Consider the following 13,148-nt stretch of genomic DNA (forward strand, 5'->3'; position numbering starts at 1 on the left):
CACAGGGAGCTGCACTCCATAATGTCCTATTATGGGAAAATAACCTAAAAAAAAGAGTGGATTTTATGCAGTATATGTATAACTGATTCACTCTGCTGTATACCTGAAATGAACACAGCATTATAAATCAACTATACTCCATATATATATAATATGGCATACTTTTGAAATTTTACCATTACTAAATGTACACAGATATTTACAAAGACAAATAAAAATCACATTAACACTTTAAACAAACCAAAAAAAAAACAAAACCCTACAAAGAGAATCCACTTAACACTCATAAGAATAGCTATAATCAAAAAGATAACAACACCCAGACCTGGGACTCCAAGAGCCCTGGGATGGTTGCATGAAGCTGGCCAGGAGAGAGGACCGGGCCTGGGTTTATCCCACTCCACCCGCAGCCTCCTTGTCACCTGTTTAGGTGGCTCCCATCAAGAAGTGTGGCAAGAAGAAGGCCCAGCTCACCTTCAACAAGGTGGTGACCGGAAAATACACTATCAGTCTTCACAAGAGCTCCCATGGACGGGCTTTCGAGAAGCGTGCCCCTCGGGTACTCAAAGAAACCCTGCAATCTGTCATGAAGGAGACAGGAGTTCCAGATGTGTGCGCTGACACCAGGATCAACCAAGCTGCTAGGCCAAAGGAATAGGAATGTCCTGTATTGTGTGTGGTCGGCAGAAAACAACAAAGACTCTCCACACAAGCTCTGTACGTTGGTTACCTACATATCTATCACTGTCATCAGAAATCTATAGATGGTTACGGTGGATGAAAACTAACCAGTAATTGTCAAATAAAGTCATAGAACTGCAAAAAAAAAAAAAAGGGAAAGATAATAACAAGCATTGATGAGGATAGAGAAACTGAAACTCTCATACACTGCCGGTAAGATTGTTAAATAGCACAACCACTTTGGAAAACAATCTGGCAGTTCCTCAAATAGTTAAACACTTAGCTACCACAGGACCCAGTACTTCTACTTCCTAGGCACATACGAGAACCGAAAACATGTCCACGTAAAAACTTATACATGAATGTTCACAGCACCATTACTCTTTAACAGCCAAAAAGTAGAAACAACCCAAATGTCCATCAGCTGATGAATGGGTAAATAAAAAGTCTATCCATAAGGTGAAATATCATTCAGCAAAAACAAAACATGAAGTACTGACCCATGCTACAATACGAACATTGAAGACATTATGCTAAGCTAAAGAAGTTAGTCACAAAAGACTACAAGTTGTAGGATTCCATTTATACAAAATGTCTAGAACAGGCAAATCCAGAGAGACAGAAGAGTTGCTGCATGGGGCAGGGGAGGTCAGGGAAAGTGGAGGGTGACTGGGGAGATGAAAACGTCCAAGACTGATGGTGACACACCACTCTGGGCATACAGCAGAACCTCTGTATGTTTTAATGGGTGAACTGTATGAACTGTTAAGAGTAAAAAAGCCCCTTGGACCAGTTCTTTGACATTGTCAGTGCAAACTTCTCACTTTTATTACAGGAAGAAGAAACTCCCATCAACATGAAAGTGGGAAAAGCAAATTTGGGTTAACTGAATTGGACAAAAAATCATTTCACTGGAAACAGGGGCTGAACATTCACGAAACATTCAGGAATGACAAGAAACAACAGCATGACACCACGAAGCATCTGCTTCAAATGCCGATCAAGGGCTCGGAAGCTGAGCTGTGAGAGGCGGCTGGAGGAGAAGCCCTGGCTTGCTCTGTCGGTGCGCCCCACCAAACAAGCTCCGGAGCCAGCAACCAGGGGCTGTCAAACGCCTCCTTCCGGCTGTGCGGAAAGAGGGCAGCGAAAACCCTGAGACAGTCTGCTTCAAATAATTCACCCACTGAAAGTTCAAAAATTAAGACAGTGATCCAGTTTCGGGCTGGGTTTTCTATGGAGCCAAAAGCGAGAACACCAGCCATCGAGAGATGGAGTCCGAGCGCACGGCTCCCCACCAGCAGGCTTCCCACCGACATGTATTTAGCGGGCAGAGGGGTCGAGCCTAACATCTGAGACACAGGAGATGCTGGCGAGTGAAGAGAGGGCTCGGCCAGCCCTGGACAAAGGCCCCACGAGCAGAGGCTAGAAGGTTCCCGGTGAACTGGAGTGGCCCGGGGCATGAAAGGACTGGGGGTGGGGGGGTGCAGAATCTCAATCTCTCCTCGCTCTCCCTGGGGGAGGAGAGGCCCAGGCTGCGTCCTTCTCACCTGGAATCGTGATGGAGGGCGCCCTGGGACACCAGACCCTGGTTCTCCGGCCAGCTTCAAGCTCTCCCACGGGATCCTGACATGCGCCTGAACAACAGCCCCCACAGAAACACCCTCCAGTTTACTCTCAGCACTCAAGACTGTTTCATCTCGATACCACCTTATCTTGAAAAGTTGCAGAAGTAAAACATATTACATTCTTCCTTTAATCTCAATGTGTGACTGATTTTTCTGACATCTCTAAGCTCCTTCTACTTAGTAAAGCATCCAGTTCTCCTGCAAGTGAATCCAGGACTTCCCATCAGGCAAAACTAGCCGGTGTGGCCTCAATAACTTCTACTGGTCAAACACCAACACATCTAACATTGATTTCATTGTTCATTGGTTCCAGCCAGGAGGTGCAGGAGTGTCCTTCAGCTACAGAGCCCAACCTCAGCTGCTTTCTCATCAGCAACTCGGGTCTCCTGAAAACACCACAGAGCATTTGCTTCCCTTCCTACAGATAGGAAGGGAAACACTTCCACAAACTCCATCAGGGAACATCAGCCTAGAGGAAGAATGCAACACAAATGTTAAAACAAAAATCTACAAACCTGAAGCAGTTTCATCTCAGAAGCAAGATATACAATGAGATGAGAGAAGGTGTGTTTGTCACAAAGCACGCGTAAGCGTGACCACCTGATTTCTATCCTTCAAACGATGAGAGGGTTTTCTTTTTTTTTTTTAATGACTCTGTCATTGTTTCCAATTAAGCCAGAAAATAATAGATCTCATTTTGAAATAATTACACACTGCAATAAAAGAGATTTTTGCTATATTAATTAAAGAAGACATTAAAAGGGGAAAGGAAAACCCACCTCTGCAAAAAAAAAAAAAAATGCACAATGTCTTTCCTTGTTAACACACACACAAAATGCAACAGAGAGTTCAAATTCACATTGAGACGAGTATAAGCCACAGAATCAGAGCAGAATCATGACTTCAAAATTAACTGGACAGGCATGCTCAGTGCATTCAGACAATTTTAAAGGCACACTGCAAATCATTCACTTAACCATGCTGGAGGAAGGACTTCCCTCTTGAACAGACAACATAAATCAATAGGGTGCCCCATCAAACAAGGAACAAACAGTGATCACGTTTGTAACTGTTCTGATTTAAAAGTTACTTAAATCAGCACGTTCCAAAGATCACAATTCAGAAACTTTAACCATTCATTCACACCACCATGAAACAAGCACTTAAAAAAAATAACCGAGAGAAACTAAGCACATAGATCATGTACCTGGGTCAATGAGAACTTCTTGGGCCCCTGGAAGAAAGAACAGATTATGATCTTTTATCTGAAAAACAAAACCACTTTTAAAGATAACTACTAAATCATATTTCATAATTCACATAGCCTTGAAAAACCTGAGACACTTGTGTCTGATCAGAAAAACAATTCTGAGTAACAGTATGTTACAATCCAATGCCTTTATGCTTTAGAAGGAAAAAAAGGAAAGCTACTGGTTCTCATACCCTGCACAAACAGTAATGTGCCTCCCTGTCTGCTTCCCTCCCAACTTTCTAAGCTCATGCTCCCCACCTCTTCTGAAACAAGTATGACAATTTCTTATTTCCACAAATAGGCCAAGTGACAGAAGTGAAAGTGAACTACCAATTTATCTGTGTAAATAAATGCCCACACCTTGGCCTGGAAGAGAAAAGTATCAGATGGCTACATGGAACTTATTTCTCCTTTCCTGAAATCACACTCACACACACACACACACACACACACACACACACACACACTCACACACACACTGAATTACTGGACACTTCACAGGCTGAGGACTTCCAATTTCTAGAAGGTAGCTCTGTAGTTAGTCTACAACACAAAACTGTTAACCTCATTAATTATCAAGAAGGCTTTGAAAGCCTTGATCATCTGCTGAATCATCCAAATATCAATGAGACCCAGTTAGCCTTCTCCGTAGAATGCAATTTCTCACAATGGCAAATCACACCCTAAGAGGCACCAGATCCAAGAATTCTGCCGATCATCAGCTCTGACAGTTTTTAAACACATTAACAAGATTCACAAAGCTGTGTCCCAATAACACAGTCTTACTGAAATAGCACATGTATTCAACTGTCCACACAGAGAACAGCTCTCAGGGTGCTACTTAAGAGCCACTTTGTGTACTGCAATCTTTATTTTTAAATGCAGACTAAAAATCACTGCGATCCAGAAGCCACCATTATAATAAGAAACAGGAGCTTTCTATTGTTGACACTGACTATACACCAAACGCAATGCTTGACAACCATCACATGTGACTGTCTGAGCAGCCCTGCAAGGCAGGTGGGGATGAGAAAGCCTGTGGTGCGGACGGACTGACAGACGGACGGGGAGCCAGGGGTGCTGCTCCATCACGGCCCCATGAGAAGTGCCGCCAGGTCTGCACCGAGAGGGTATTGGCTGTGGGGAACCTCGGGGAATTTGAGATTTCCAGATAGTGCGAAAAACGTCCTGTTAAGTGAAAACTCTGGTCAAATATAGTATCCTGTGCCACAGCCTTTAAATAGGAGACCTTTTTTTTTGATGCCTCAGAGTCATTATCATAATCATCGATTGCTCAACCCCTCAGGGCGTCCGGGGATGAATGGGGTCCCATGCTAACTGCCCTGAGACTGCAGGGCTTTTCAGGCTGCTTTATGAAGTTTGTAAAAATCTTTCTATCTCATGACTCACCCAGGTGGTCAACTACCACGTCTTACTGATGTGGATGTACCACCTGAAACGACCCTTTTTTGTCTTTTAAGCTAATTCATCTAATCCGATCTTTTCGAACAACAAAGAACAAGCTCAGCCACATAAAATGGACGGCTTTCTACCAGGTGTACTTTAACTGGACTCCCTGGAAGCGCTTTCCTTTCATTAAACCCACTTCTAGGTACATGACAGTCTTCTGATTGGTGGGCTCTGCTAACTGATTATCTGGGCTACTCAGAAGCTTCTCATCTCATATCCGTGTGTGAGGGGGTGTGGAGATAATAATTGGCACTGTCTGAAGAAATCACAATGAGAAACAGGACATTGTCCAGCCAGAGCTTCATGGGTACCTCAGTGTGCTCAGAAATTATATTATCAGCATCATCCACCTCTGATGGATGGGTTTCACATTAACCAAACTTGAACAGACCTGCTGCTTAGACCACGAAAAATGAGGGTCACAGTCCATGGACTGTGGCTGAGACAGAACTGTGAACGCTCGTGTAACTCTCCCTTCCACACCTTTTCCAGGCTGCCCGATGGACAGGTGTATGTACAGGCCCACAGACAGGCTGAACTCTGAGAGCCTGGACCCAGACTGGCGAGGTTTGAATCCCAGCTCTGCTGCTTACCAGCTCTGTGGTCAAATCACTTAGCCTCTCTGTCTGTGCCTCATCCCCACATCTGTAAAACTGGGATCATAATCAAACCCACCTCACTTGGTTGTTGCGAGGATTAAAGGATTAAAGCAGTGTCTGTAAAATGCTTAGAAAAGTACACAGCACACTTCAGGTGCTCAGCAAACGGTGCCTATGAAGCGTGCCCTGCGTGCACGCATGCGTGCTCAGTTGTGTCCAACTGTTTCGTGACCCCATGGGCTTTGCCCTCCACACTCCCGACCCCTGACCCATGGCCAGCCCTCCTCACACAAACGGGCTGAGGAGCGGGCTCAGAGAGCTTGGGAGAAAAGGGGGACACGGGAAACCTTTCTTTGCCCAGGTGCTGGCCACCCTTGGGAAGTGCCCAGGATGCTCAGCTCCTGAGCACAGCGGGAACAGGTCCCCTCACAAGGGCCAGCTGCGACCCTGGAGCGGCCTCTCCAGCCCCAGGACACAACATTAAGACACCAATTTCCCAGAAGCCCTAAAGTTCACGGAGAATGAGGCCTTATCAGTAACAAAGAGGACATTTCCTCCACCCCCTACACTTTTGTCCTGTCTCTCAGTTGGCTGGTGGAGAAAATAGGAGTGTAATTACTAGGCCCACCTGAGCCCCAACATGAATTAATTAGCCAAAAATGGTGCGGCTTAACGTTCAGGGTGACTGTATAGCAGCCTCATTCCGATGCTGCTGCTAAATTATGAGTACAGGAACTACTGACCCTCTTCAAATATTTTACCCATTTCTTAATTGGATCTTTCATCATAAAACCAGCTTTCCCTGTTTTAATTCCTTTGTAATTGCTAAAGACAGTAAAATGATGGCTTCATATCAAACAAGAGCTAAGGGTTTGTGCTCTTTTGAGATAACCACCATGCTAAACACTTCACATAACTTCTAATTCTCACCATTCTACAAAGCAGACAGTAGCATCTCTATTTTACAGACAAGGGGGAAATTCAGAAAGAACTGACTCAAGTTGGCATGGCTAAAGGGGTTGCATGTGAATTCAACCCAAGTCAAAAAACTACCCTCCCTTCTACATCAACCAAATCACCTCCCACTGATTAACGCACAGCAGTGGGTTCAGTACTCAGGGAGTTCAACATATTTTTCTGCTCTAAGGTGCTCCAGGGACCACTTCTGTTTTATAAAGTCATGGCTCACTGGTTTCTAATATTGAAAGGAAAGTCCAATTTTGCCATTGTTTGCACAGCAAGCCTGAAATTTTCACACTGAGATGACAGAATAAAAATAAAGTATAAATGACTGGAATAATTCTTCCAGGTAACCAGACATAGTGGACAATGTGCTATCCTGAAGCACTAAACAAAGTCAAATTAAAGGACTGTCAGTTAAATCTTCCACAAACAGGAAAATGAAGACTTTTTAAAGGTGCAACAGCGCCACCTATGGCCCGAAAGGCTTTCTGTATAATAAAGGATTAATAAAAGGTTTTCAAAAATAGGAGACTGAGTCTATAACTAAAAGCTTATATACTAACAGCACACACTGAATTCTGCTTCAGGGGAGGGAATGGAATTCAGTATTTAATCTGAAATTGTTAACATTCCTGAACATAAACAAAAGACACAGGCTCTTGGAAACTGATCTTAGAAGAAGGAATCCAGTCCAGCCTCTTCATCTTACAGGCGGGGAGACTGAGACCCAGACCCGTCCTTCCAGCGGTCAGCTGTAAAGCTCTGCACGTCCTCACGTCCTCCACTGGCTGTACCAGCTCTGTATTCATGAAAGGCAGGTCTGCACGCTTCCACGAGCAGGTAATCTAAGTGCCTGGCAAAATACTTCCCAAAGAGTAGCAGTAGTACAGTGAAAGTCGATCAGTTATGCCTGACTCTTTGCAACTCCATGGACTATAACCCACCAGAATCCTCTGTCTGTGGAATTCTCCAGACAAGAAGATTGGAGTGGGTTACCATTCCCGTCTCCAGGAGATGTTCCTGACCCAGGATCAAACCTGGATCTCCTGCATTGCAGGCAGATTGTTTACCATCCGAGCCACTCCCAAAGAGTGGTTAACTACAAATCATACAATTTTGTTGAACTACAAAACATTTATTTATATATTAAAACACTATGAGCTCCACTTTTGTTCTCTCTATAAAAGAAAAGCGACAGATGTCAAATCAACATCTTGATTGTTTAAAACCTATTAAGATTACAGGAAAAAACATCAAAATTTTAACTACCAAAGAAATAAGCTTATTCTCTGAAAGTAATCAATAGTGATTTTTCTAAGGGTCAGTGGCTGTGGTCAAATTCCTAGCAGTTAAGAGGTTCTAGTGGATGATTACACAGCAATATGGATTATGAGTTGTAAAAAATGTATGTTCTGTATAAATAATCTTCAAGTTCTTCAGCTTTAGACAATTTAGCTAGTCCCTATCTTACCAGGAAGACACTCATTTCATCAAAACTTCCTACTGCACTAAAAGAAAAAAGTAACTGAATCCTTGTCACTTTAAGTCACATTCATATAAAGTATATACACAGTGAATACGCATCAGTAATTCAGGTGATCCTTCTAAATTATCTGTCATTGTGACAGCAAGTTTTTACTGAACGTCTCTTGGGTGCTTAGTACAAGGTATCTGACTCAGTCAGACAAGGTAAATAACATTCTTCAAATTTCACAAATGAAGAAATATACTTAAGCCATAAAAAAAAACATCTTGCATATTCATCATAAGGAGAGAAAACAATAAAGATATTTACTTTCCCTCAACACTCAGTGGTTTAATCCTTTCTTCCATACTACAGACTACATAAAACCAATTCAGTCTTTATAACTTTTCCTTTCAACAAGTCTCACTAGAGAAAAACGAGTGGTAGGTTTGCATTTTCAAAGCCACTTCTCTTTTGCACTGTAATCACTTTCAATGTTTTGTTTTTCGTGCTTACAGAGTTAAAAAAATCCTAACTTTTTAGGTCATTAGCTGAGAATAAAACATTTGCGAAAATATAAAATTTTAATCTATGCCACTCTGTCTCGTGTTCTCACCGGTATCTCTTCTTTGAAGGCCTCATCAGGCTGAGATCACTAAAGCCGGTCATTTATGAACACACTGCAGTTTGGGAAGCCAGTCACCGGCAGGCTGATTAGAGGAGCAACTGAGGATGCACACCGTGGTCGACCCTGGTTCCAGCCGCAAGTCTGCCCCTGTGGCGCAATTCAGAACGAGTGACCCATCTGCTTAAATCTCAGTCCCTCGCCTGCAAAAAGGAGTTCCTGATAACTACCTTCAAGTACCTGCTACGGGGTAAAACCTAAGGAAGTGGTTAGCACAGCCTGGCTGGGGGAGGCGCCAAATGGTTCCCGGGTGTTTTGGTGATTACGGACGGTGATGCTTGCTGTTAGTGATTTAAGCTAGTCCAAAAAGGAGGAATATTTGTAAGTCAATAAGCATTTCCTTTTGGACTGATTGTACAATGTCCTATTGATTTTTTAATAAAGCAAGTTTTGTCCATTAATTATAGGCTTAAAGGTTCATGGACAAGTCTCCAGTAAAACAATGAGTGGCCTCTAACCTCTGAATACAAGAAAGTGAAATTTTGTCCAAATAAAAAAAAATTCAACGGAAGGAGAATTAAAGCGAAAAGAGGGACTACAGAATGCATTTTGAAACTAAACTCAGTTTTAAGGGGGGAAAAATTCCCTTTTCTCAGGTGAAATCTTGAAAAGTACATAAAGTGGATCTGAGATGTCTAGAGTCTTTTAACTTTATTCATTGATTCATATCACCAAGTCTTAAAACTACTTGACAATCAACAATAATACTATTGATAATAACAGCCGCCAACATTTATCCAGGACTGGCTGGGACTGTGCAGGCCATTTCCATGTGTGTCTCATTCAGCCTTCACAAGGACCCGCTGAGGGAAACAGAACTATTATCTCCCCCATCTCACAGGTAGGGAAACTTGAGGCACAGAGATTAAACTGGCTCCAGGTCACCTTGGCATTAAATGACATCTGTATTTTCGCTGCTTTGCTGGTGAAGGAGGAACCTGAGACAGAAATTCAAGGAAGAATGTTAAACAATCAGACTGTCTCATATTCATCTCAAAGAGTAGACCCGTAGACTCCTAGTGTGAGATGGGGTGACCACTACAAACTGAGTAATCTTGAAATTTGTATCCAAGATGAAGCAGCATGGACATATATGCTCATGGTATCAAATCCGTGCACAGCTCTGGACCCTTTGCTGCCTGAAAGGTGGTGAAACCATCTCCCACCTAAACAAAGGCAGCGTGACTTTTCTGCCCTCATCCAAGCCTCGCTGGATGTTCTTCTCCTTGGACTGCCTCCAACAATAAAAAGTTCTCAAGTGCTGCACACCACGCAGGGCTAAATAAAGACTTTTCTCTACTGCAGACAGAGCACTTTTCAGGTTTAAAACATTTTTTTGCCTTTATTCGGCAGGAGGAGAGAGTGAAACATTACCCTAAAAGGTTTCCGGAATCTCACTAGACACGTGAGTGGCACTGTCGTACCACATTCTCTCTTCAAATCTCAGGGAAAGAATAAAACAAAAGGCGTCCCCAGAGAGAAAGCAGACTCTCTACAGAGAAGAGAAGACGGCTGTCCCCTGGGTTGGAGATTTAAGCACTGGGCCACTGGTTGAAATGCCGAAATCTGGTCGCAGAGGCAGCAGTTATAACAACATGGGAAGAACATAGGTGGTGAGCACCAACCGGAGGCGTCTCCAGTCAGAATCGGAGCACAGCAAAGTGGGGAGCAGAGGCCTTCTAGACCTCAGATTTCATCACTTCTCAGCCCGCTTTACCCTCCTCTCCAGTGACTGAGACCCCACTAGACCCATTAAGAACGATCTGTGAAGGATGATAAAACATCTTTGAGAGCCATCAGAGCATTATCTAAGCAGTTTGAAACAGAATTCAGACCACGTGGCTACACAGACTGACTCATAAAGATGGTCTCCGCAGTCTTTGCTGGTGACTAGAAAATGGTAAAATTGAGGGGAAAAAGAAATGTAAGGCATCTTCCCTTCCAATACTCATCAGCTGTCATGGGCTTTCTCTTTGGGGGTTAAAAAAAAATCTATAAAAATCTCATGGATCAAAAAACACCTAGTAGTATTGTGTATAGCCTTGACCTCTGCATCCTCTGTTACTATCTTCATGACCTGTGAGGTAGGACAACTACATCCTGAACATTTACAGCAAATTCATTCATTAAGGATCAAAAAGGTCAAGTTATAGAACAAGCGTCTGTGGGTCTGCTCCTCCAAAGATGATTTTTCACTCCCTATAGATGCTAACAAAACATCAGCAAATCAAACTTTACTGATTAAGAGAAGTGTATCAACCAGAAAAATTAAAAAAACAGCCCCTGGTCCCTCGGTTGGCTGTTAAAATTGACATCGAGGACTCCCTTCACCAAACACCCAGAAACTATGACAAGGACCCAGACACAGAACTTCAAAGTCAGTTTACCATGAAATTTCATGCAGCTGCTCCAGAAATCAACCCATCATTGTGATCCATTAATATCATTCAATAAGACTCAATAAGATCAATGCGTATTTTAACAGGATCAGAAGACAAGGTCTCACGTGCAGGATTTCTGACTCAACAGATTCTACTCTTTATTCAAACAGCAGTCAGGCTTCACTCAGAGGGGACCGTAGGAAATTACTCCTGCCTAAGGATGGTGATGGGACCCAGCACAGGGCAGGAGCGGAGCTCACCTGGTCGATGTCTGTTGGCCGCTTCTGCAGGAAGGGCACTCCCCGGGAACCTGCAAGCTCCAGTTTTACCACCAGTTCCACCAGGATAGTGATAGATGACAGAGGCCGAACACAGCCCTTCCAGGGCAGCTGGGCATGAAATAAAGGGTTCAGTTAATAAAGTTTGCAGCCCACCGTTAGCCAAAAATTACCGTGACTAAGAATGATGTGAGCAGTTTGATGATGTGGAAAATGCCAGTTTTCCCCCAAAACACAGGTCAAACCTACAGATTGCTGGTTTTGTTACAAACAGGACCAGGGCCCCTATAATGTCTTGTGGGCCTGGGTCGAGGCCAGCACAGAAAGCTCTCGCCATGCTCCAGGTCTCACTGAGCGGCTGAGCACAAGTGAAACAGGCCGTTCATTCATTCCTTTAACCAGCAGTGCAGTTCACATTGTGTGGCAAGCTCTATGCCAGAGGACGACGCTGCAGATGGACATAGTGGAAAGTGCCCTGCATCAAAAGTATCCTTGAAACCATCCCAGTGGACCACACCGTAGGAGCAGAAGAACACCTCTCCGTACCACTGACCCTAACAGCATCGACCCATTTGAAGCAAACACCTGGCAGGCTGTCTCCTCCTCGGAGGCAGCCCCACGGGGCTGCTGTGACATGCCCACCTTCCATCGCTGGAAGTCACACCCCAACAACCTCGGGCTGGAAGGCACACCCCAACAACCCACCCCACAAGTCCTGTGTAGCGCCCGTCTTTATCCAGCAGCTTGGCGGTTCTCAAACTTTTTGGTCTCAGAACTCCTGGACGCTTTTTTTTGTGCAGGTTACATCTACAGATACTTACCGTGTTTGAAAATAAAACTAGAAGATTAAAATATTTATGTGTTCAAACCTTTTAGAAAATAATAAGCCGTTACATGCTAAATTTCAATGAACAATAACTATGTTTCAAAACAAAAACTCTATGCTGGAAGGGTGGCACTGTTTTGCATTTTTTACAAATTCTTTAATGTCTGGCTGGAGACAAATGTGCTGGATTCTCATACCTGCTTCTGTGGTCAATCTGCTGTGACGTCACATGTCCCGGGGTCCCTGGGAGACCCCCCTGTGTGTTTCTGAGGGACCCAGAATGAAAGAGGCCACCAGCACCAGGGTCCCCCCACTCACGCCGCCTTCACGGAACCCAATCAGCCATCCTCACTAGGTGGGTCAGGAGCCCAGGGGCATCCTCTCGGGGTAAGTGCCTAACTTGCAGCCCTACTCCACCAGCCCAGAACAACTCGTTACAGACCTCTCCTTCAAGGAAACAGGAAGACTCCCATTTGCCGTCCCTCCTGCTTAGTCCTTGACCAGTTTCTCATTTGTTTTTCCATCTGTTCCTTCTCTTTCCTTATCTTCTTTAAGAAGCCAAATTACAAAATTCAAGTCCATTTTAAAATTTACATTTGGTGTGTTCTATCTCTGTGTTAGTTGCTCAGTCGTGTCCAACTCTGTGTGACTCTATGGACTGTGTAGCCCACCAGGCTCCTCGGCCCATGAGATTCTCCAGGCAAGAATGCTGGAGTGGGTTGCCATTTACTTCTCCAAGAGTGTTCTATGGGACGCCACTAATCTTCTACTGAAGAACTTCACTGCTTCATTCTGACTTGTATTTACTGTAAGTGGCTGATGGGCCCCCTGACTGAGCTGCTGGCATCTTCCAGGAAAGAGCCTTATTTCAGTCCTCACTGGCACTGCATTCATTTAACAAGCATTTGCAGAATGCCTACAAC

General features: G+C 43.9%; 1 protein-coding gene across 11 annotated transcripts in view; it reads right to left on the bottom strand.

The window, feature by feature from the left end:
* The window catches only part of TRAPPC9 (trafficking protein particle complex subunit 9), a 390,153-nt gene that overhangs the window by 360,449 nt on the left and 16,556 nt on the right, over positions 1 to 13,148 (bottom strand). For 7 of the 11 annotated variants that reach the window (XR_014057689.1, XR_014057688.1, XM_081504121.1 and 4 more), the window contains exon 4: positions 11,382 to 11,510. Coding sequence is in view for 8 of the 11 variants with exons in the window: in XM_081504121.1 (XP_081360247.1) it covers positions 11,382 to 11,510 (129 nt within the window). In the remaining 3 variants the exon portion in view is untranslated. Of the gene's footprint in view, positions 1 to 3,513; positions 3,541 to 11,381; positions 11,511 to 13,148 lie in introns of all 11 variants that reach the window. The other 4 variants (XR_014057687.1, XM_081504118.1, XM_081504117.1 and 1 more) reach the window with 1 other exon arrangement.

This window comes from Giraffa tippelskirchi, chromosome 6 (assembly GCF_054371585.1).
Source record: "Giraffa tippelskirchi isolate mGirTip1 chromosome 6, T2T-mGirTip1v1.2.pri, whole genome shotgun sequence".
NCBI lineage: Eukaryota > Metazoa > Chordata > Mammalia > Artiodactyla > Giraffidae > Giraffa > Giraffa tippelskirchi.